Source organism: Rhododendron vialii, chromosome 7a (genome assembly GCF_030253575.1).
Source record: "Rhododendron vialii isolate Sample 1 chromosome 7a, ASM3025357v1".
In the NCBI taxonomy this organism is placed as follows: domain Eukaryota; kingdom Viridiplantae; phylum Streptophyta; class Magnoliopsida; order Ericales; family Ericaceae; genus Rhododendron; species Rhododendron vialii.
The window spans coordinates 8,201,035-8,221,382 of NC_080563.1; the positions used below are offsets into that span (position 1 = coordinate 8,201,035).

Genomic DNA, 20,348 nt, shown 5'->3' on the forward strand with positions numbered 1-20,348 from the left:
TCTTGTTTCGTCGCCGCAGTTAAAGACGGCAACAACACTCTTTCTTACCGAAAATAATCGATTAGCACGACATTTTACACACCGATGTGTAGAACAAAGGCCACAAAGGAGTAATAATTTTGGAGCTCCTCTATCTGCAGCAATTTCAATGGATAAGAGGGGAAAGAACAGAACTTAACCAGAGAGTTCAATGGCAGTACAATGTGAAGTGTCTCAAATCCTTGTGTTCAAAGATGCATCCCAACTGTATAATTCTTCCTTCCAAGAAACAGATAAAAACACAACTTCTAATTCAATCCATAAGGAGACACGACACTGCTCGGCTAAAGTTGCAGAAGGTGTTTAACGGGCTGGGGGGGTTCGCTCTTCTTGTGGTCCCAGTCCAATAGATTTCTGTGCATTTGCGATACCATCTGGATCTGCCACAGGAAAAGAAAAGGAAAAAAGAAGAAGTTACCTTTATGAAATTAGGGGAAAAGATAAAATCAAAGGATGGATAAAACGACGACAGAAATCATCATCTAATGCATGTGGGTCGAGAAGAAACAACGGGGAAGTGGCCAGTAGACGGCCTGATTTTCATAGATCGTCTTCGTTCTATGTTTGAAAAAGATTCCAAGCTGATGTATTTAACACAACTGGCAAAGTAGCTCCATAACTTCAGGCGAAGGGGTGCTCCTTCCATGCCTCATTTCACTGGGAACCTCGACCGGCGATACGATATGCTTTTATTCTATTCATTCCTTGAAATCAGTTCATCGAACGGATGATAAAATCTAATTCATCAAAAATCTCCCATTCAATAGCCCAAAGCTCCTCGTATACCTAAGAGAGAGGGATGGGAACTGGTGTTCATACTCCATTTTCAGTATCTAACATTCCCTCTCCCTTGCCGATCAGAAAAAACACTCCCACTCCCTCTCCCTCTTGAGGACTAAAACAAAAAAGAAAAGGTGGAATCTTCAAGTGCAGTGCACATACCAATTTCCTTTATAAAATTTTGCGTAAATTTTATGGGGAAAAAGGTTGTCGGAAACGAAATCATTAATTAACATGGAATAACTGAATCAAAGATAAACTGAGCCTACACAGTGGGAGGAGGCTCTTAATTCAATTTGAGTGCAAGTCTACATATTTATTGAGTCATTGACTTACCAAAAAACTGTGTGAAGATACGAGTGAAGAAGTTCCAGTTGCGGGTAATATTGTACCCCATTGCAGGAGGAAGAGGCTTCACAACAGTGTCAAAGCTGAATACCTTTTGAAGAAACTGCAGTTTCACCAAAGAATTACAGTTCTCACCAAGTACCAACATATTTCATAAGCATGACACTTTATCCACAACAATACAGGCACATTAATAAGAAAGTTGAAGCTGCACAAGAAACTCCGATGGCAATGTAGACTGTAGTATTACGCAGGATGCAGAGGAACAGCGTTGCAAATGTGCAACTTCAATACAATAGGAAAAGAAGCGCCATCAACTTCTACAAAGAGAGAATATCCCAAAATTTATGCTATTTGTTAGTATCAGCTATCAACTTTCTCGATTACCTTGAAAACGTAATATTTTACATCTTACATAACATTTAAGACTTAAAGCTTCTGCGTCCTTTGACCTTTTAAGGCTTTAAACAATCCAAAAGGCATTGAACAAATTTTGATGAACAGATGCACCCCTAATCCAACCATGAAGCATGAGTCCCTAAACATGTTCATGAGAGTACTGGCAACGCAAAACATTTACCACAAATTCGCATTGCTTATGCTTAGTAGCAAGCACCAAAGAAGAAAAGGTCATATGTGTAAGTCTGATTCAATTCCTGGTTGTTCATCCTTATAAAGTAGAACATTAGAGAATAAGGTAGGGGCGGCTCCACTATAGAATCAGAGGGTTTGTCTGAACCTGCTGGAGTCTGAAGATACACTGCTACTGTGCTACAGCATTGAAAATTTCAGCTTGACAAGTTCACTAAATCAGTTTTAGGAATCCCCTCAAAATAAGGTTGAACCCTCCTGCATTTGACCATCATTGTTTTCCTGAGACTCTACTTACCACGTCGGAATTTTAGACCACCAACCCGTCACTTTATCTCTCTCTAGTCTCCAATCATCTCAAACTCTGTAGAGGCTTCTAAATTAACTTTCCAAAATTCTCGTTACACTCACTGTCGTATTTGAAACTCGAACATTTTTGCGTGGAAGGCAACAAGGTAGAAACATGCAAGTTCTCTATTTACTCATGATCTGGGACATTTTTTTTGGTTGCCTTTCTACTGAAAATTAAGGATAAACATTGTCCAATATGATTTGGTTTTTTCAATAGAAATTCTTAATCATATGTTAATATTCCCGGAGCTGCCATTGGAATAAGGTAATGCTGAATGCTAATCCACTCCTCATCAGTCCGGTTTGATTAATCTGATCCCTTCGATATTACTGAAGCCTATCAAAGATGACCTAGATGCACAAAATCAGACCCCCCAAAAATGAAGAACTAGATCAACCCTAATATGCAGCAACAAAACCATAGAGCGAGGGGTGGATCAAGGGAGGTGCAAGAGGGGCCCGGGCCCTTGAACTCCTTCCAATTATCTCATTATTTCTAGTATATTTTTTGGTTTTGTTTGTAAAAATGAAGAAAGGTCCCCTCAAAATTGTGTTATTAGCAATTTAGCATGTTAGGATAGCATTTTGTTGTTAATTTATGAATACATGTGATTTGCTCCCCCGCATTAACAATCCTGCATCTGCCACTGCATAGAGCAACCAACTAAAACGGGATCCAAGAAGCCCCTTAGAAAGAACAGATAATCATCTTCAAAGATTAACATCCAATTCCCAAATGAAACAACACATTAGGTAAAATTGACCCAACAATTCTCAAACAAATTTAAGGCACGTTAGAACTTCTTTTTATCAGCGAAAAAAAGGAATTCCATTAATCTTTGGAAACCAGTCACGAAGATTGAAAGGATCCTAAGCATGACGGCATCACAACGGAGCACAAACATCCCAACTACGTAGGAACCCCCACAACCCGACAATCGTATCAGATACAAACATATTTTTACATACATGTGTGTGTGTGTGTATAAATCGAGAGAGAGAGACCTGGTAGTTACGCTGGAAGCTGTAGCGGAATTCGGGATCGATCGTGAAGCGATAATCGTCGCCGTCGGAGAAGGGTTTGTCGGAGGGCATGTTGTAGTGCATAGTGGGAGTGGAGCCTGGCTGGCTGGTCACACTCACCTTTGCGTCTTTGAACTTATCTTCTTCGACGTTATCTTCGCCTCTCCATGGCGCCGACGACAACAGCTCTTTCTTCTTCGCCTTTACCATCTTCACCCCCTATTATCTCTCTCTCTCGCTCTCTCTCTCTCTCCGCTCTCTAAAGACGAGGGAGACTCGAGATAAGCCACCACAAGGGGGAAACACCAACACCCCATACGTTTGAGATAATTATACTGAAGTTCCTTATCTTCTAATTTACTCTGTATTATCCGGGAAGAAATTCTATTCACACCCCCTATTTTTCTCCCTACCCACGCCATATTATATATATATATATATATATATATCATAACAAAAATGTTACTTGCACAACCGTTGTATTGGTTGTGTGCGTAATTCTGACCGTCTAAATGTATTTGGACGGTCTAGATTTTAAAAAAACTCTTCTAAAAAAAAGTCTAACTTTTATGGGGAAGAGTTTGAGTGAATCCTAGCCATTTATTACGATAATGGACGGCTAGAGATTGGTTGTGTATTGTGTTTTACACAATCATTGTGTGTGTAGCACTTTTGTATTCATAAGCTTTCAAACTATCCTATTTTTTCTCACTACCTTTCCCATATGTGTAATTTTAAACCCTTGCCACATCCACCACCCTCTACCCCAAAACCACTTTAACTCGCAACATCAACTATAATGTATCATCTCTATCACTCATAAGATGCCTCAACCTTACAACCTAATCCACCAACCACCCCCATCACAACTACCATCCGCTAATTAAAAACCACCATCTCTTAAACATGGGTCAATTTTGTTCATTTTCCGAGGTGGTTAGTACTATAAAAAATTGACTTGGTTCATCATTTTTACGACATCATTCCTTCTCAATTTTATAGTTCCGAATAAACTAAAATTGTTTTAGGGACAAAATTCAAACAATAAAAAATATTCCAGACAATTAGATATGAACAATCTGAATACTTCATACGTGAATTTTGAAAGATAAAATTCGAACAATTTGAATTAGTTTGGACATTGAGATCCGAAGAATCTGAAGTGGATAAGAAACAAATTGGGTCTATTTGAGTTTGATGTATGGCCTCAAATTGTCATTGTCATTTTGCATAGCCACAAATTAGGGATTGAAGAAACTTTTTGGCAGCAATTTTCTGAATACTGACTGAAGAAGGTGAGTAATTAACATCCTCTGTATGTTACTGACAACCGGATGTCCTCTCTTTCTTTATTGTTTTATTACATGATGGCATTACCAAAAATACAAAGTCCACTGCCCACACGCCGCAGAACACACACAACCTTTTGGACATAAAGTTTTGATTAGTACATATCAAGAATTATTTGCTCCGTGTACTTTGTGTTGTGGTTCTTGCACAGTTCTTAATCACTTCAAAATGAGTACTTTGGATAGAGCCGCCCAAATTATCAGTCCCAGAATTTGTCGGGTAAATTCAAATGCTTGATTGGGATCTTTTCAACATGCCAGTTGAAGCAGTTGCGTCATAATCACCTCAATCACCTTACTCATTCATCAAATAGCATTTAATGTCGCATTACTACGTTGGTTGAATAAAATTCAATTTTAAAAGATTGCCGATAACCTGATAATGCATCGAATGGTGCCAAAATATATGGTACTCAAACGTAATTACGTAAAGAACCTCCGAATATAATCGCATATTGAAAACATGATACATAGAGAAACATTATAGATACAAGAGTGATTAAGATATGAATCATACAAAGATCTCATTACAAAATATGATTTGTTCAAAAACTATAGATAATTAAGGATCTCCCATTGAATGGAACCGTACGTACAAAAATTTACACTGCACCATACTCTCCAAGAATACCATATTTAAACTCAAAACCCTGATCACATATCAGATTAGATGACGGAAACATCCCAAGAAACCCCCCTTGGCCATTGGAGTTCATCAACAAATCATCAAACGACGGTTCCAACTCCAAGTAAGAATCCGAGCTCGTCGTCGAATCCGACACGCGATCGCTGACGGAATTCGATATTCCTCTGTCGACAACTCCTCCTTGCGAATGATCATCATGGTAATAAGAACCGTTATTGGCTTCCACGTACCGGGACACGTCGGAGTCGCGCCCGGTGAGCTCCTGCACCAGGGCCCTGAATCTCGAGGCGCTGGTCTTCACCTTCACCGGGCTTGATATGTACACGACCTTAACACTCTCTCTCCTCCCTTTTCTCTTTCTAGAGTTCTTCATGTCATGAACGCTTCTGGGTGGCTCCATATCTCGAGAAAGAAAGGCTCAAAGGGGTTGTGTGTTAAGCAGAACTGGTAGATAGTAATTTGGTTGTGGATTTATGGGAGGATTAATACGGGGACAGGGTTATATAAGAGTGGTTTAAGGCTGCTTCTTGGAAAGAGATAAGGTTGGAAAAAGGGGGGGTGCTTGTGGAAAGTTTAATGTGACAGGGAAATGGGAAGGAGAGAGGAAATATAGGGAGATATCTAAGTGGTGGGTTTTGGGAATGGAAGATTCTGTAGAGAGGACGAGGTTACGTAAGCTTACGTAAGCTTGCTTTGTATGTGCGTGTATAAGCGAAATAGAAAAGCGTCTTTGAAAAACATCAAAAATCATGAAAATTGCAAGGATGGATGGCATAATCATAAGTATAGGGTAAAGATTGAGAGCAAGAACGAAAAGTGCTACAAAAGAATTATTACTGATCAGAATCATTCATCCTCCCTTGTACCCATGTGCCTCCGCCCCTGATCAGAACCATTCATCTTGTCGGTTCCTTAAAAAATCCTTCCCACGTAAAACTAGGATTGATCGGTTATAGATGGTTACGCAATCAAATACGTTTATGCAAGAAAATTTTGAATGGTTTAACTTTCAAGTCATATTCTCGACTATGCTTCTTCAAAAATGCTTATCGTTTATGTAACGTACTTAATGTCTTTCTACAATAATCTTCTTCGCAAGATCAACGTAATGAACGATTCCGATTATTGTTGTGAATCGAAAAAAGTTCGTAAAGATGTAAGTCGGGCCGAACTGGACACAAAGAAAACCGGACGCGAGCTCGGTCCCAGGGTAAAGGTGCTTGGATGACAGGTAACCTCAATGATGTTTTCATGTGATTGAAGGTTTAACGGTGACTTAGACAATAATTGGATTCATTCATTGTACGAACAGAGGAAAAAGCTTGATGTATTAAAACCCACGTGCGCAGCCTCCCTTGACTTACGGTAAAGGAATCAAGACTCCCCCCACAAGATGCCACAGATTCTCACATATACGTGGCTGATATCATTCGATTCGGATTACTACCATCAGATTTATAAAGTTTGGATTTGAGCAGTTTCGGATTAAGATCGGATTCAGATCTTGTCGGATTTGGATTCAATCCGGTTCATTAACAGATCTAGATTGGACAATTTTGTTCATTAAAAGAGGTAAACGTTATCCTCTCTCTCTTATTGATTGAAATATTGTAGGTCCTACTCCTGCAATACATTTTTTGATAAGTATAATATTATTTTGTGGTGAAATTCACAACGTTTCATCAACCAATAAAAAAACGGGTAATGTTCACCCTCAACAAAATTAAGTTCAGGTTAGAGAATTGTCTGCTGCTATGTGAGAGGTTGAATCAAAGTTAAATAAGATTTCTTTTGAGAAGCTGAGTGTAAATCAAATTTTAAGCAATCATTATCCCAGAGCCATGTAAAAAAAGAGAAAAAAAACATTATCCAAGAGGAGAAAAGCTTTCCTGCAGTTTTTCTTCCCGGTGACAGGGGTGCAGTTTGCTAATTTTGGGGTCTTTTGGGGGGCCGTCTTACAAATTTGAACCGTTTATTTCGTAAATCTCGTTAAGAAGCTTCATCATAATGAAAATCATGCTCATCGGATGCCGATTATTACATGATCTGAAGCCATTTCTTTCTGAAAGATGGGCTCTGATGACTTCTGCAGGTGGAACCCATATGTTGCTCAAAAACATCTTCTGGTCATTCAATGGTCAATATCCGATAAATATGATTTCCAATACGATTATGAGTCTGAATGAGATTTACAAAATGAACTCTTCAGATTGGTGCGTGCGATAGGCCCAAAGAAGTGCCCAAAAATTAGCAAACTACACCCTGCAGTTGGGAAGAAAAACTAGAAGGAAGCTATCGCACGTTTGATAAGCAGATTCAATCAATTAGCGCTAAAATTGAGATTGCGTCATAATTTAGGTTAAATTTTGCTTAAGTTCATTATCTTTTCATTTATGTTTTTTGATTTTTTAGTCAAATTTTTTTTACAACTAATCTTTTTTCTTCACTATATGAATCTAAAAATGCAAAATACTACTATAACCGAACCCAAGAAAAATTCGCTAAAAATGAAAAAGAATTTTAAAAAAATGCACATTTCACGTCTTTGTTTGTTCATTCGAGGAATGATTAATTTCAAATATTCCGAAAAATAATAATTACTTAATTATCAAAAACACTCGTTGCCTTAAAGAACAATAAAAAAAATTAGTTGAAACTCTTAGTCAAGTTGGTTGTTGGTAGAACTCCACCAAAAAGTCAGAGTAAAAATACAAAAAAAGAGCTATTCATACCGTGGATGTGGCCAAGGCTAGGCCTCACATTAGCTTTGACTAATACAGTCCATAAACTAGGCTATTAGGATTGAATTGAACTAATTAATTACCATCAAATTGCATGGAATACTTGGACTTCGAGAAGGATCAAGACTTGTGAGACTAAATGTGTCTGCATTTCTAATGAAGCAAACCAATCTAATGAAGCAAACCAATCTAACACACAAGCTTAATTCTGAGATTTCTTGCTTCCTTTTGTTGTTTGACCTCTTGTTCTTTCTGCCTAAAACACTGCTAATTAATTTAATTGCATTTCAACTTGGTGACCAAGTTTTCTATTTTTATTTTCTCATTACAAAAATTTTCCTCGTTCACATAGGATGTCTCTATCATATTGGGAATGGAGGGTGTCGTCCTGACCCTGTCTAAGTATCCTTCTAATACAATGATACATTGATATTTTTGTCAATTGTTAAAATTTTGTATCGAACATGAGTCACACGTGTAGATCTAGACAAGACCGTGTGAAAGACACCCCGCCTGCGTAAATGTCTAGATCAAAATTATTTATACCATGTCCTTTTCCACTCCCCCAACGGACGAAGGGGAAGCAATGCTACAAAGTACAACTTTAAAACACAAATCTAGACACAATTGTGTTCGTAGCCGTTGAATGTCCATATGTCTGCTTACATTAAAATGGCTCCCAATAAAATTGTATTCACAGTCGTGTTTTAAAGTTGTGTTGAGGAGAGGCTCAATCTAGCCATAAATCAATCTCTTTGGGCGCGGAAAGAGATGGCAAGGTTGTGAGATCCCAATTGCCAAATCACTATCTTCATCAACATCCTTAGCAACCAAACCGAGCATATACCAAAATGCAAAACAAAGTTCCCAGTCCACAACAGATATGGGTTGATCTTCTCTCCAGATAAGTTTCGCTTCATTTAATAGTATTGGACCACAGGTTAAGAACAATGACCACAGAATGTATTTTGACCTTGCCACGTTCCGAAAATTTTACGGGAAAGAATACGGCATTTTGTGGGCATTTCAGTTCCTGTAAAAAAAATCATAATCTGTAGCTCAACGAATTACGTAGAAAGCCACGTAAAATGGTGATAAATCAATCACTTACTAGATGTTTTAATAGACCGGGCCACCTTAGTCACGCAGATCAACGGTTGATGTGAAACTCCCGTTTGAATTTGGTTCCATGATCGCACCTTGGAATATCGTGATGGGCAAGAAAATTATTCCAGGGACTTGGCGTTCTTTAGCAACGTGTAATGATAAATATGTCCCCATTCCCATACTGTGCAGGAAAATTCAAACTATTATCATGCTTCTATATCTGAATACTTCCAACAAAAGAAAAGGAAACACAAAGAGGAAGCAGATAGAGAAACAGTATCCAATTTCCGTTTGGATCAGTAGACTTGCTGTAAATCAAATCTAGTCAGAATAAAAGAAGGTAATTAACCTGAAACAAAGATGAGATTTGCATGCGTATGCATGAATAATTGTTTTAGTTTGAAAGGGTATTATTGGCATTACAAAATGGCCACTTTTTCGTATAAAGTGAACATATCCTTAGCTGCACAAAATATAGTAGTAAACCAAAATTCATATGCACATGAAATGAAAAAAAAACAAAAGAAATAATGGTTTTATTAACAACACGAGCTGAACCTGATTCAAGGCTGCCTACGTACCCAAAATACGGGATCAAGCCACATGTAGTTCTTGTAGTTACATACATTAAAAATCCAATTCAGTACATCAATCTATGCAAGTCCGTGACAATATAGCTTTTATCGCTTGAAACATCCCATGTATGCTCTCTGGATCCTCATATGCTCTTTGGCCCTATGAGTCTTAGCACAGGAAGTTGCTTTTTGGGGAAGATCTATGAACTCCACCACTTGGATCTTCTTCCGAGCTGTTCATCAAAATTTTAGAACTTGTTAGTCAAACGGATTAAACTGATCAAAAATTGTAAATTTTGGTTAAAGTTGCCAGGACTAATTACCATTCTGGGCTTGCTCATATCGTTCATGCAGCTTCCTCTTAGTGGCTTTCAATTTCAACTCAATTGCTCCTTCATCTCTGTTTGATGGTTTTGGCTGTATCAATCAACAAGAATTAATTAAGAAACGCACTAGGTACAACCAAAACATTCATCTTTCGATCCTAAACTTGTTTGGTTACCTGGCTTATTTGCTTAAAGTCAAGCAATAAGCAAATAATAAGGTTTGGTGACAACCTAGTTCTTTGGGCTTGTCTGCAGTCCATATTTGGACAGCAGAGATGCGGTTGGAAGGTTGTGAACCGTTGGATGGTGTTTTTAACGGTCGAGATTTAAAAAAACTATTTCCTCCGAAAAAGTCTTATAAAATTTGAACCGTTGAATGCAAAGATGAACGTCTGAGATTGGACTGCATAGACTTTCTGCAGTTGGACCGCAGAGGATCCGCCTCCAATTGCTTATTTAAAAGACACTGGCAATCACAACAATGGGAAGTAACCAAATAATATGTGAAAACGCGAGTTTGCTTATTGCTTCCTTTTAAGAAATAAGTAAAAAAAAGCAGTGGGAATCACCAAACAGACACTGTTAAATTGGGTGAGTTTCTGTTGCGCGAAAGAAAAGAGAGAGAACTAGGTAAATTAGGCAATTACCTTCTCGTGAACCGAGTCTCCATCACTGACTCTTTCCCCTGTGCTTTGCTTCAGTGACTTTTCTGGTGCCTTTTGAAAATTTACAAGGTCGAATTGCTTCCCTTTGCCGCATCTTAATAGCAACTCTGCGTTTCTTGTTGTCCGTTGTCTGTTGCTTTGCTGTAGTGATTTCTCCGCTTCGTTTTGAACATCTTCGCTACTTGGCAATTGCTTTCCTATTTCGTGAAGTTTCAACGCCATCATCTCTACGATCCTTCTTGTCTCTGGTTTGTCCTCTTCAATCTTGGGAGTATCAGTAGCGAGATACATGCAGTCGCTAACGCTAGGACAATATGTTCTTAGCTACGGATTGAGTTTGTGTTTTTCAAAAGAGAAGAGAAAACAGTAGCTGTGCGCCTGTGCCCTAGTACTTTTAATCTTTATATATATAATAATAATATTTATCGTTTTTATTATGCCGCCGTGCCTTAATTCTTTTAATTTTTGTAATATTTTTCATTAACATTCGGACCGTTCAAAATACTTTTGGACGGTTCCGATACCTTATACCTTTCCTCCTTAGTTTGTGTTACAAAGCTAAAAGGCACAATAAATTTAGTATTCCATAAATGACCACAATTTTAAAAATCGATGACGTAGTAGTTTTTCAGACCTTCAGTACCGCTACACCAATGCTAACTTAAAATTCACAGTTGTATCAGGCCAATTCCTCCTATAGTCCTGTGTATCACTTTATATCCAATTTTTTGTCCGGTAAACGACCACTACGACAGCCACATGTGCTTTGGCGCCAGAAACGATTTTAAGAAATTCACGACCACTACATGTACCATTCGATACTCCCACTATCGCGACATAGTCCACTACTGCTATTTAAAACTATGCACGCAAAGCAAGATATTGACACGATACATAAAACAGAGAAAGCAATACACACTACACATATCATGTTTTGACAACTTTGGCTGTACCTAACTTGTAGTCCAGTGGCGGAGCCACCCTAGGTCCGCTGGGGGCACGGGCCCCCACTGTATTTTTTTCTTCAATTTTAGTTTTTTTTTTCAATTAGTAGTTTAAGTTTTACTTTAATTAAACAATGTTGCTTTTATACAATTGACTAGTTGAGTCAACTAGCTAACACAATTATGTGCATATCAAGGAATTTTGTCAATAACTGAAATTAGGGTGAACATTATCTATTTTATTTAAAATCTGTAATAGGTCCCACCTCAATAGTTAAAGTCATTTTTTAATATTTTAACCTTTTAATCGTTTATTAAAAATATACTATCTCAATTAGACATTTCTAAGTGCTTAATCAAACTATCTAACTTTTTTTTGCAAGACAATGTTATTCGATAAAATACTTATAGAAAATGAGAATAGATTATTGTACATTTTTCTTAGATTGTAAAAATCTCTATTATATGCTAGACTTGTGTGGAGAGTTCTAAAATATTTTAGAGATGTGATGATGAAAATATATTTTTTAGTAGAATTTCTAAAAGGAGAATGTGGGTTATTAGATTAAAAAAATTCTAGCAGTTCATTGAGGAGGTGAATGACTATAAAAAGAAAGTGTGTGCATTTGTATAAACTATTATACTTCGCCCACCTAATATTAATTGAAAGAATTTGCACCTACTTCAAATTTTTTAAAACATACGAAAGTTCATAACTAATATCGTCATTAATACAAGTATAGATACTTATAATCCATCTGTCTATCCTCGCTGTCACCTAATTTTTTTTTTATAGTGCCCCTATGTTCCTGGTTACACCACTGCTAACTTGATTTCAAAAAAAAAGATGCATATTCTTGGTTAAGCCACTGCTGAATAGGGTGATGCGGCGGCAGCGGGGGTAGGGGAGTGTGGTGTCGGCGGGTGCGGCGAAGAACATCTTGGAAAGGCAGTCGTTGCCGAAGCCGTGGCCGCATTGGAGGAGGAGAGGGCAGCGGTCGCCTTCGTTGTAGCGGGTTTGGCAGACGAAGCAGCTAGCAGGGATCTTCATTTTTTTCCCCTTAAGGAGAGAGATTGGGTTGGGTTTTGGGAAGGTTTTAGAGAGAGGGAATTTAGAGAGTGGGGAAGGAGAAATGGTAGATCAGAGTTGGTGAGGTGGGGATTGAGGAAGGGGGGAATTTGGGATGAAGATAGTTTAAGAGAGAGAAAGGAAGAGGGGGGCTTTAGAGAGAGAAAGAGTGTGATGACAGAGATGAAACATGAGGGAAGAACCTTTTCTTTCCAGAGATAGAACAAATCTCCAGACACGACAACTACTCTCCGGTTTCTTTTTTGGACACAACGAGAATCACTCGATGTACATGCAACATCTGAGCCGTTTAAAACACATGAACCTACAAACATTGTTGTGTGTTGAAATTGTATTTTAAATTTGTGTTGTGGTTGAGGGTTATGTCGTTTTTGAATGGGGCTGTCAAGCAAGGTGGCGAGTGGCATTCGGTCGTTCATCTCGGCACGGATAGTTCAAATTGAATCTGAGTACATAAAATTTGAACCATCCATTGCTCGATGAAAATCGGAGCCGTCGATTACCGAGATGAACAACCTCTCAGCACTCGTTTAGTGATGCTCGACAGTATCTCCCATTCCTATTTTTCTTCACCCTTGTCGGTAATGCAATTGGGCTACCTACTTTCCCAAAAAGTTTCTTCGGCTGGTAAGAAACCTTTCTAGGGAAAAAAAAAGTGACTTGACCTTTCTTTACTATGTAATTTAATTGGATTGGTAAATTTGTTCATTCAAACTATTTCAAGTGTTTTATTAGTTTCAAAAATAAATGTATATAAGTCGAACTCGGAAAAATAAAATAAGTTCAACATCCATCTCTATTAATGTTTTTTTTTTTTTTTTTCCAGTGTATTTTGTTTCTTCCGCTTGGTGGTGCCGAGCAACCCGTTTGGTGGTGCTTGGCAGTAACTCTCATTCCCGTTTTTCTTCACCCTTGTCTGTAATGCAGTTGCGCTACTTATAATTCATTCGTCCATCCTTGCTGTCACTGAATTTTTTTCTTTATAGTTTTTTTTTTGCTCGGCAATTTTTTTTTCTCTTTATAGTGCCCCCTATGTTCCTGGTTACACCACTGCTAACTTGGGTTCAAAAAAAAGATGCATATTCATACCAAGTTAAAAAAAAAAGATGCATATTTTAATTACGCCACTGCTGAATAAGGTCTAGGGCTTGTCGAAACATGAGCAGATCAATCCTCATGAATCTCCCTTCTTCTTGAATAGCAGTTCATCTATTTGATCCTGATCAAAAACTCATCCGGCTCGTACCAAATTGCCACCATGATCCCGGCTTCTATGGCTAATTGGAACACATCGACACCTGAACTGTCGAAGAAACTCTTCTACCGATCTATCACATCACATCCAAGTTGAGACCATCCATTGTTTGAATCAAACTAGACACACCGAATGATAACTTTTTCGAAAACTGGCCGGTTGTGGAAAGTCGGTGGTATAGACTATAGAGAAACAACTAGGTTATGTTTTCAGATGATGGTGTAGAGAGAGAGAGAGAGAGAGGGAGAGAGCAAAATGAACTGGACGTGGAAACTAGGTTTGGGTTTTTGGCTGCTGGCTGGTGTATGTAGGGAGAGCAATACGAAAAGTCAGTGGTTGTAAGGCGCGAACTAGGTTTTTGTTTGGTGCGATTAGGGTAATTCCACTTGCACAACAATCAAACACACTTCCTAAACATGGAGTGAGATCCAAGGCATAGTTTGAGAATCCGAATCGCTTATTTTATAGATCACAACATATACATAGTTAATGCAAAAATCAAGTTGATTGGACATTGATAGTGATACTGTAGATTTTGAGAAAAATGGATCATTAAAATTATTCTTGTTAATTAGTTGACTTAAATTATCCACTCATCAATATTAGATCGATCTGATTATTGCGTGGTTGATTGATGTGTCTCAAGCTAGAAAATAGACGTCTTGGATTTCTCAAACTAGGTTTTGGAGCCACATGCTAATGAAGTGTGTTCGAAATAGTACCAAGCCGCTCAATGCGTATAAGCGATAAATTGGACCGCACGATTTTTGTTAAATTGGACACTTTCCAATTTTTATTTGATGATCAGAATAGTTTATTTTGCAAGTAATTGTTAAAAATTATTAGAATGCTCAAAATCATGTAGGTGTGAATGTAAATATAAGTTCAAAAATACATTTACCCTAAAGAAATTGGCAACATAATAAGTCAAAACATATTTATTACTAACACATAAAAATGTTCCGATGATTAGCTTTTCAATATTCGATTAATTTGACTTTTTACATGGTTAAACTTCTGAATGAGTTCTCCAAAATATGCAATTTCAATAATTAAAGTCAGCCTAAGAATATCTGAAAATATGTATTTTATTCACACACCCTCCGCTGTTTTCGACGTAGACATGAGATTAAATATTGGCTGCTGATTTTGTCACTCACTTTTTTGTTAACGTCACTCCCTTGCAAGTGTATTTTTGGTGCAAAAATACACTTGTAGAGGAGTGACGTTAACAAAAAAAAGGGAGTGACAAATTCATTTCCCTAAACATTTTCTACTTTGAAATCTTGTTATGATATAACAATGTAATTTTATTTTCAAACTATAAAACTTCACAAGGTTTCTATATTTTCTACGTGATACTTTTCCAATATTTGTTTGTTATAGTGTTTTCTACTCATTGCAAAATAATTACTCGTAAATACCTATTGTCAAAAATCTCGAAATCCAAACTACAAAATAAGAAGACAAAAAATTTAAATCAGTCTAAACCTTTTTTTTTTTGGGTAAATACATTAGTCTAAACCTTCTAATTTACAAAATAAGAAGACAAAAAATTTAAATCAGTCTAAACCTTTTTTTTTTTTTTGGGTAAAGACATTAGTCTAAACCTTCTAATTTACAAAATAAGACGACAAAACATTTAAATCAGTCTAAACCTTTTTTTTTTTTGGGTAAAGACATTAGTCTAAACCTTCTAATTGTTGTAATAATAAAGCATTAGAAAATTTTGGATATAAATAATAAGATTCATGTTTATTAAAATTGAAGATATGATGGGAAGTGAGGGCAATGATAATTGATTCTAGAGCTCTCCCTCCTCATGAGAATTTTATAGAGTTCGGGTCCTCTCATGTGACGAGCTTGTGCTGACACCTCGCCCACTTAGCTAATCCGAACTTTCTATGTCTTGCGTCTATCATGAGCTTTGTCATATCGTATATGTATGCAAGTAGCTAAATTGGTCATGTTCAAAAAGAAAGGCACTACTATATTCCCTCACTTCTTATGGAGGAAGAAAGTCTCCGTCGGATTAGAGATTCATATTGATCAATCTCAATTGAGCTCCGCGTGGGCTCCTCATGTGACAAAACTGAATACCGATGCAGAAAATTTTAAGGACCCAATTAGTATTATTGATGCATTACGAATGATTAAGTAAAATCGAATAGTTGAGGGGATAAAAGTGGAATTTACCTTTAATAGTACTCCATCACACTTCGTTAAACCCTGTAATCGTCTCGTCTCCTCCCTTCAAACCCCAAGTACTTTCTCTCTCTCTCACTCTAGATGTCATTTCTCAGAGCCATTTGCAGGTCGAAAACCCCATTACCTGCTCCCTCAATCGTCCTCCATGACTTACTCAGAATACCCACAACCACAATCAAAGACTCTTCTCCTTCCTCTTCTTCAACACCACAATTTACAAATTCACCCTCCTTCACGAGCGGTATCAGCTTCTGCCACTTCCACGACGGGAGGCCCAGAGGGCCCCTGTGGAGGGGCAAGAAAATGATCGGCAAAGAAGCCCTTTTCGCGATATCGGGTTTGAAGAGATACAAGGATGATGAAGAGAAGCTTGAAAAATTCATCAAAACCCACGTCTCTAGGCTCTTGAAAATGGATATGATTGCTGTGCTTGTTGAACTAGAACGCCAAGATGAGGTCACTTTAGCCCTCAAGGTCTTTCTCTCGGCTCTATTCCTGTTTTTGTCTTTCTCCCCCATGTGTAATATTTCATGATTCAAGCACATATTTATTCGTGTATGTTGGGCCCGGGGTGCCTCCATATATTTGATTATACAATGTCACTCCCTATGATCACTCTAAAAACTAAAAACAGACTTGCGGGTGCAATGTCGAATGCCATAAAAGACTTAGGGTGCGTTTCTGCTATATTATTGGACTACATGACAATAGTCAAGTTGTTTTTGTTAAATGATATTTTAGTGTTGTATGTGAGGAGAATGACTAGTCTAGAAATCCGTAAAAACATGGCTTTAGTCCATTAAGTTTAACGGAAACGCCCCCTTAATGGAATCTCTCCGTGACACCATTTGGTTTTGGGAGATATGGTTAGGTTATGTTCATCAAAACCCATGTGTCTAGGCTCTTGAAATTGGACATGATTGCTGTTCTTTGCGAATTCGATCTCCTAGACGAGGGGTCACTTTAGCCCTCAAGGTCTTTCTCTATTCCTGTTTTTGTTTTTCTCTCCATGTCCATGTGTAATATTTCATGATTCAAGCACATATTTATTCGTGTATTTGTATGCAATGCAAGGATGGTTTCACTTAGGATTGGTGGATTTAGTCATTCTTCGTTTCCCAATTTCTTAGTCTTCTTGATTGTCTCCATTGTTGAAAACACGAAGTTTAGGTTAATTTCATCAAAGCCCATGTTTCTAGGCTCTTGAAATCGGACATTATTCTTTGTGAACTTGAATGCCGAGATGAGGGGGCACTTTAGCCCTCAAGGTCTTTCTCTATTCCTGTTTTTGTTTTTCTCTCCATGTCCATGTGTAATATTTCATGATTCAAGCACATATTTATTCGTGTATTTGTATGCAATGCAAGGATGGTTTCACTTAGGATTGGTGGATTTAGTCATTCTTCGTTTCCCAATTTCTTAGTCTTCTTGATTGTCTCCATTGTTGAAAACACGAAGTTTAGGTTAATTTCATCAAAGCCCATGTTTCTAGGCTCTTGAAATCGGACATTATTCTTTGTGAACTTGAATGCCGAGATGAGGGGGCACTTTAGCCCTCAAGGTCTTTCTCTATTCCTGTTTTGTTTTCCTATGTGTGATGTTTTGTGATTCAAGCACATATTTATTCTTGTGTTTGTACGCAATGATGGTTGCACGCAGGTTTGTTGGATTGAGTCATTTTTGTCTCCCAATTTCTTAGTCTAGTTAGTTTTATCTCACTTGTTGAAAACAAGAAGTATAGGTCAAAGTTAAAACCTCAATTTTCAAAAGTTATTGTTTTGTGTCCCTTAGTGATCTTCGGACATTATTGGAAATCCCTTCTGTATTTTTGTGAACTATATTCAAATGCATATGTTGGGTGTTTTGGATTTTGTTTCGTGTATTTGAATTACACATCTTGTTGTCCTACCAATGTTACCCACTTTATGCTTGATATGTAAGTCAGGACTAAACTGAAACTTTCTTTTCTTTTATTGGTTAAATTGAACGTAAAGCGAAAATGGAGTTCATTGAAACTCTTACACGAGTACAGGCGAGAGAAGTTCATGGGCTGATGCCAAATTCTGTGCATAACTTGGGCTTTATACTGTCAAATCCCTTGTATTGTTGGAAGTTTTACTGACAACTCGTCTCTCTAAATATTTCCTCACTGGGATTATACTCTTTGCACTCACGACCTACTTGTGTTGTCAGATCTTCAGGATGATTCAAAAAGAAGACTGGTATAAGCCCGATAAATTCCTCTATAAGGACCTAATTATGGCATTAGCAAAATGTAAGAAAATGGATGATGCCATGCAATTGTGGGAAACCATGAGAAAGGAGGATCTATTTCCTGATTCTCAAACATACACTGAAGTAATTCGGGGCTTCTTGAGGTGTGGGTCTCCTGCAGATGCCATGAACATTTATGAGGACATGAAGCAATCTCCGGATCCACCGGAGGAGTTGCCATTTAGGATATTGTTGAAGGGACTTCTGCCACATCCGCTCTTGAGAAACAGAGTAAAGCAAGATTTTGAGGAAATTTTTCCTGACAGCAGTTCTTATGATCCTCCAGAAGAGATATTTGGGTTACGATAAGGTATGAATTTTGCTCTTTTGCTGTATTTTCCTCTTTTGCTGTATTTTCCTCTTTTGCTTTGTATGCACTGCTAATAGTTCTTGCACGGTTGCACCTTTGATGTCATGAAGATAAGTACTGACTTGTTTGGGGGTGATTTATTTCATTCTTTTAGAAGCATTGAGTTATGCCCAACTCAGGTTTCATTAATCTGGAAACAATGTCTTTGAGCTGACAGAAGGGAAGGAACTATCTCTCGCAGAATCGATTAGCTTCCCTGTTCTTTAGCGACACTGGAATTAATCTGTGATGGTCGTTATGGCTAGCTACTGCAATCATACCCGTCTTTTACGGCTCCACTTGGTTGAACCTATGTGGGATTTCTAATTAGAAAACTCTCGCAGAAAGAATATTGAAGGCAAAATCTTTTATTCCTGTCACTGCAACGGATGCCTTGACTGTTGAATCTTTTTTGAAACATATTTCAAAAAGGTTTCTACAGATTTCTGCTTCCGTCCTGTTGGTATTGCTTAACACATTTGATCCTAGAAGGATCCATTAGATATGGACAACATGAAGGAAAGTTCAATGCTGTACTCTGTAGAATATAGAGTTGGTACTGGGAGAAATGTTGGTGTTTACTTGGAGCTTGAATCCACTTGGAGCGTAGAGGGAAGCGGGGAGGGTCATGAACTTCTAGGGGACCTTGAATGCACTAGAGACGAGGCGAAGGGAAGGGAGTAGATGGAGCCACAACTCTGAGAACCCAGAGTTTTCTATCTTTATCTCTCTTAATCGATACACTGGTCCTTTTTCATAGGCTCCTTGAAATCCGAAGTATAAAATTGCAAAGTCCATTGTGGATTATTACATTGACATATCGGGTCATCAATCTTCTTGTTGTTCACTTCGTAATAGTTCCATATAAAAATCTTTTTTGCTGCTGTGATTGCTTAAAAAGTGTCTTTTGGGGTGACAGGTCAGACAGATAATCTGCGACAACAAACACTGCAATAATTGCACCCTGTGTTGACTACCCAGCAATCAGCTCATGCAATCCTTGCTATTCATGATGACTATTCGTGCTACGAGCTCCCTTTGGCTTGCTCGTCGAAGAGATTGACATTACCACCAACTTCTCCACCCAATTTCTTCCGACTTTTCTGCATGGCGGAAAAGTTTGGATGGCTCAATTTAGGTGAAAGTGATGTCTATTATGTTCTTCTGTCTAGATGATGTAGGTATACCAGTCTGTTTATCCATCCATATGAACTATGTATCCAGTGTGAAGCACGTTCTGCAGTCACTGTAATGGAGTTTCCGTCTCTTATTCATTTAAGGAATACTGCTGCAAAATACCCATTTATATGTCTGTTTCGCTTCATCGTTTTTAATTGCTGTCAAACAGATGATTTTTTTCCCTATGGAAGGCAAGTTGAATTGTCCATTTGATTCTGTATAGTGCACCAACTTGCATTTGATTAGTTATGGTGGTAGATGTGGTTGCTAGGGGAGGTGTCGGTTTGTTGTCTGGATTTTGTTGGTGCATTGTACCGTGGCATGGAGGTGAGGGTTTCCATCTTGGTGAAGTTCTCGTGCTATCAGGATGTAGTAGGGTTTGTAAGCTAGCTGAAGGAGTGACAGTAGGAGTTCTAGGAGTAGTTCTTTTGGACATGGGCACTGTGGGTACGTGAGGAATATATTTATGGCTTGATATCTGAAGGGGGCATTGTTTAATTGTTTTTTG

General features: G+C 38.0%; 4 protein-coding genes across 5 annotated transcripts; 1 reads left to right on the forward strand and 3 right to left on the reverse strand.

The window, feature by feature from the left end:
• Nucleotides 1-135: 135 nt before the first annotated feature.
• On the reverse strand, nucleotides 136-3,445 carry LOC131334785 (uncharacterized). Its single transcript, XM_058370023.1, has 3 exons — nucleotides 3,115-3,445; nucleotides 1,156-1,270; nucleotides 136-419 (listed from the first exon to the last, which is right to left on the reverse strand). The coding sequence occupies exons 1-3, from the start codon at nucleotides 3,340-3,342 to the stop codon at nucleotides 343-345; spliced, it is 420 nt and encodes a 139-aa protein (XP_058226006.1). The 5' UTR covers nucleotides 3,343-3,445; the 3' UTR covers nucleotides 136-342.
• Nucleotides 3,446-4,904: 1,459 nt separating this feature from the next.
• On the reverse strand, nucleotides 4,905-5,714 carry LOC131334784 (sigma factor binding protein 1, chloroplastic-like). Its single transcript, XM_058370022.1, has one exon. It carries the CDS (start codon nucleotides 5,525-5,527, stop codon nucleotides 5,084-5,086), a length of 444 nt encoding a protein of 147 aa, XP_058226005.1. The 5' UTR covers nucleotides 5,528-5,714; the 3' UTR covers nucleotides 4,905-5,083.
• A 3,777-nt stretch (nucleotides 5,715-9,491) lies between these two features.
• Nucleotides 9,492-10,900, reverse strand: LOC131334783 (uncharacterized). The gene is made up of 3 exons (XM_058370021.1): nucleotides 10,524-10,900; nucleotides 9,874-9,967; nucleotides 9,492-9,783 (listed from the first exon to the last, which is right to left on the reverse strand). The coding sequence occupies exons 1-3, from the start codon at nucleotides 10,830-10,832 to the stop codon at nucleotides 9,656-9,658; spliced, it is 531 nt and encodes a 176-aa protein (XP_058226004.1). The 5' UTR covers nucleotides 10,833-10,900; the 3' UTR covers nucleotides 9,492-9,655.
• A 5,136-nt stretch (nucleotides 10,901-16,036) lies between these two features.
• Nucleotides 16,037-20,048, forward strand: LOC131334786 (protein THYLAKOID ASSEMBLY 8-like, chloroplastic). Of its 2 annotated transcripts, none has more exons than XM_058370025.1 (3): nucleotides 16,037-16,512; nucleotides 18,232-18,622; nucleotides 19,586-20,048. In XM_058370025.1, the coding sequence occupies exons 1-2, from the start codon at nucleotides 16,120-16,122 to the stop codon at nucleotides 18,619-18,621; spliced, it is 783 nt and encodes a 260-aa protein (XP_058226008.1). In that variant the 5' UTR covers nucleotides 16,037-16,119; the 3' UTR covers nucleotide 18,622; nucleotides 19,586-20,048. The 2 variants fall into 2 exon arrangements, with proteins under 2 accessions (XP_058226008.1, XP_058226007.1); XM_058370024.1 differs by having other exon boundaries at nucleotides 16,039-16,512; nucleotides 19,581-20,048.
• Nucleotides 20,049-20,348: the final 300 nt, after the last annotated feature.

Bases quoted from the DNA above. Each gene is read 5' to 3' on its own strand.
- LOC131334783 (XM_058370021.1), bottom strand. From the start codon at position 10,832: ATGTATCTCGCTACTGATACTCCCAAGATTGAAGAGGACAAACCAGAG. The intron at 9,968-10,523 runs GTAATTGCCTAA...TGATTGATACAG, and splicing joins GAGACTCGGTTCACGAGAAG to CCAAAACCATCAAACAGAGA. The intron at 9,784-9,873 runs GTAATTAGTCCT...TTTGATGAACAG, and splicing joins ATATGAGCAAGCCCAGAATG to CTCGGAAGAAGATCCAAGTG.
- LOC131334785 (XM_058370023.1), bottom strand. From the start codon at position 3,342: ATGGTAAAGGCGAAGAAGAAAGAGCTGTTGTCGTCGGCGCCATGGAGA. The intron at 1,271-3,114 runs GTCTCTCTCTCT...GTGAAACTGCAG, and splicing joins GCTTCCAGCGTAACTACCAG to TTTCTTCAAAAGGTATTCAG. The intron at 420-1,155 runs GTAAGTCAATGA...TTCCTGTGGCAG, and splicing joins TATCTTCACACAGTTTTTTG to ATCCAGATGGTATCGCAAAT.
- LOC131334784 (XM_058370022.1), bottom strand. From the start codon at position 5,527: ATGGAGCCACCCAGAAGCGTTCATGACATGAAGAACTCTAGAAAGAGA.
- LOC131334786 (XM_058370025.1), top strand. From the start codon at position 16,120: ATGTCATTTCTCAGAGCCATTTGCAGGTCGAAAACCCCATTACCTGCT. The intron at 16,513-18,231 runs GTCTTTCTCTCG...TTGTGTTGTCAG, and splicing joins AGGTCACTTTAGCCCTCAAG to ATCTTCAGGATGATTCAAAA.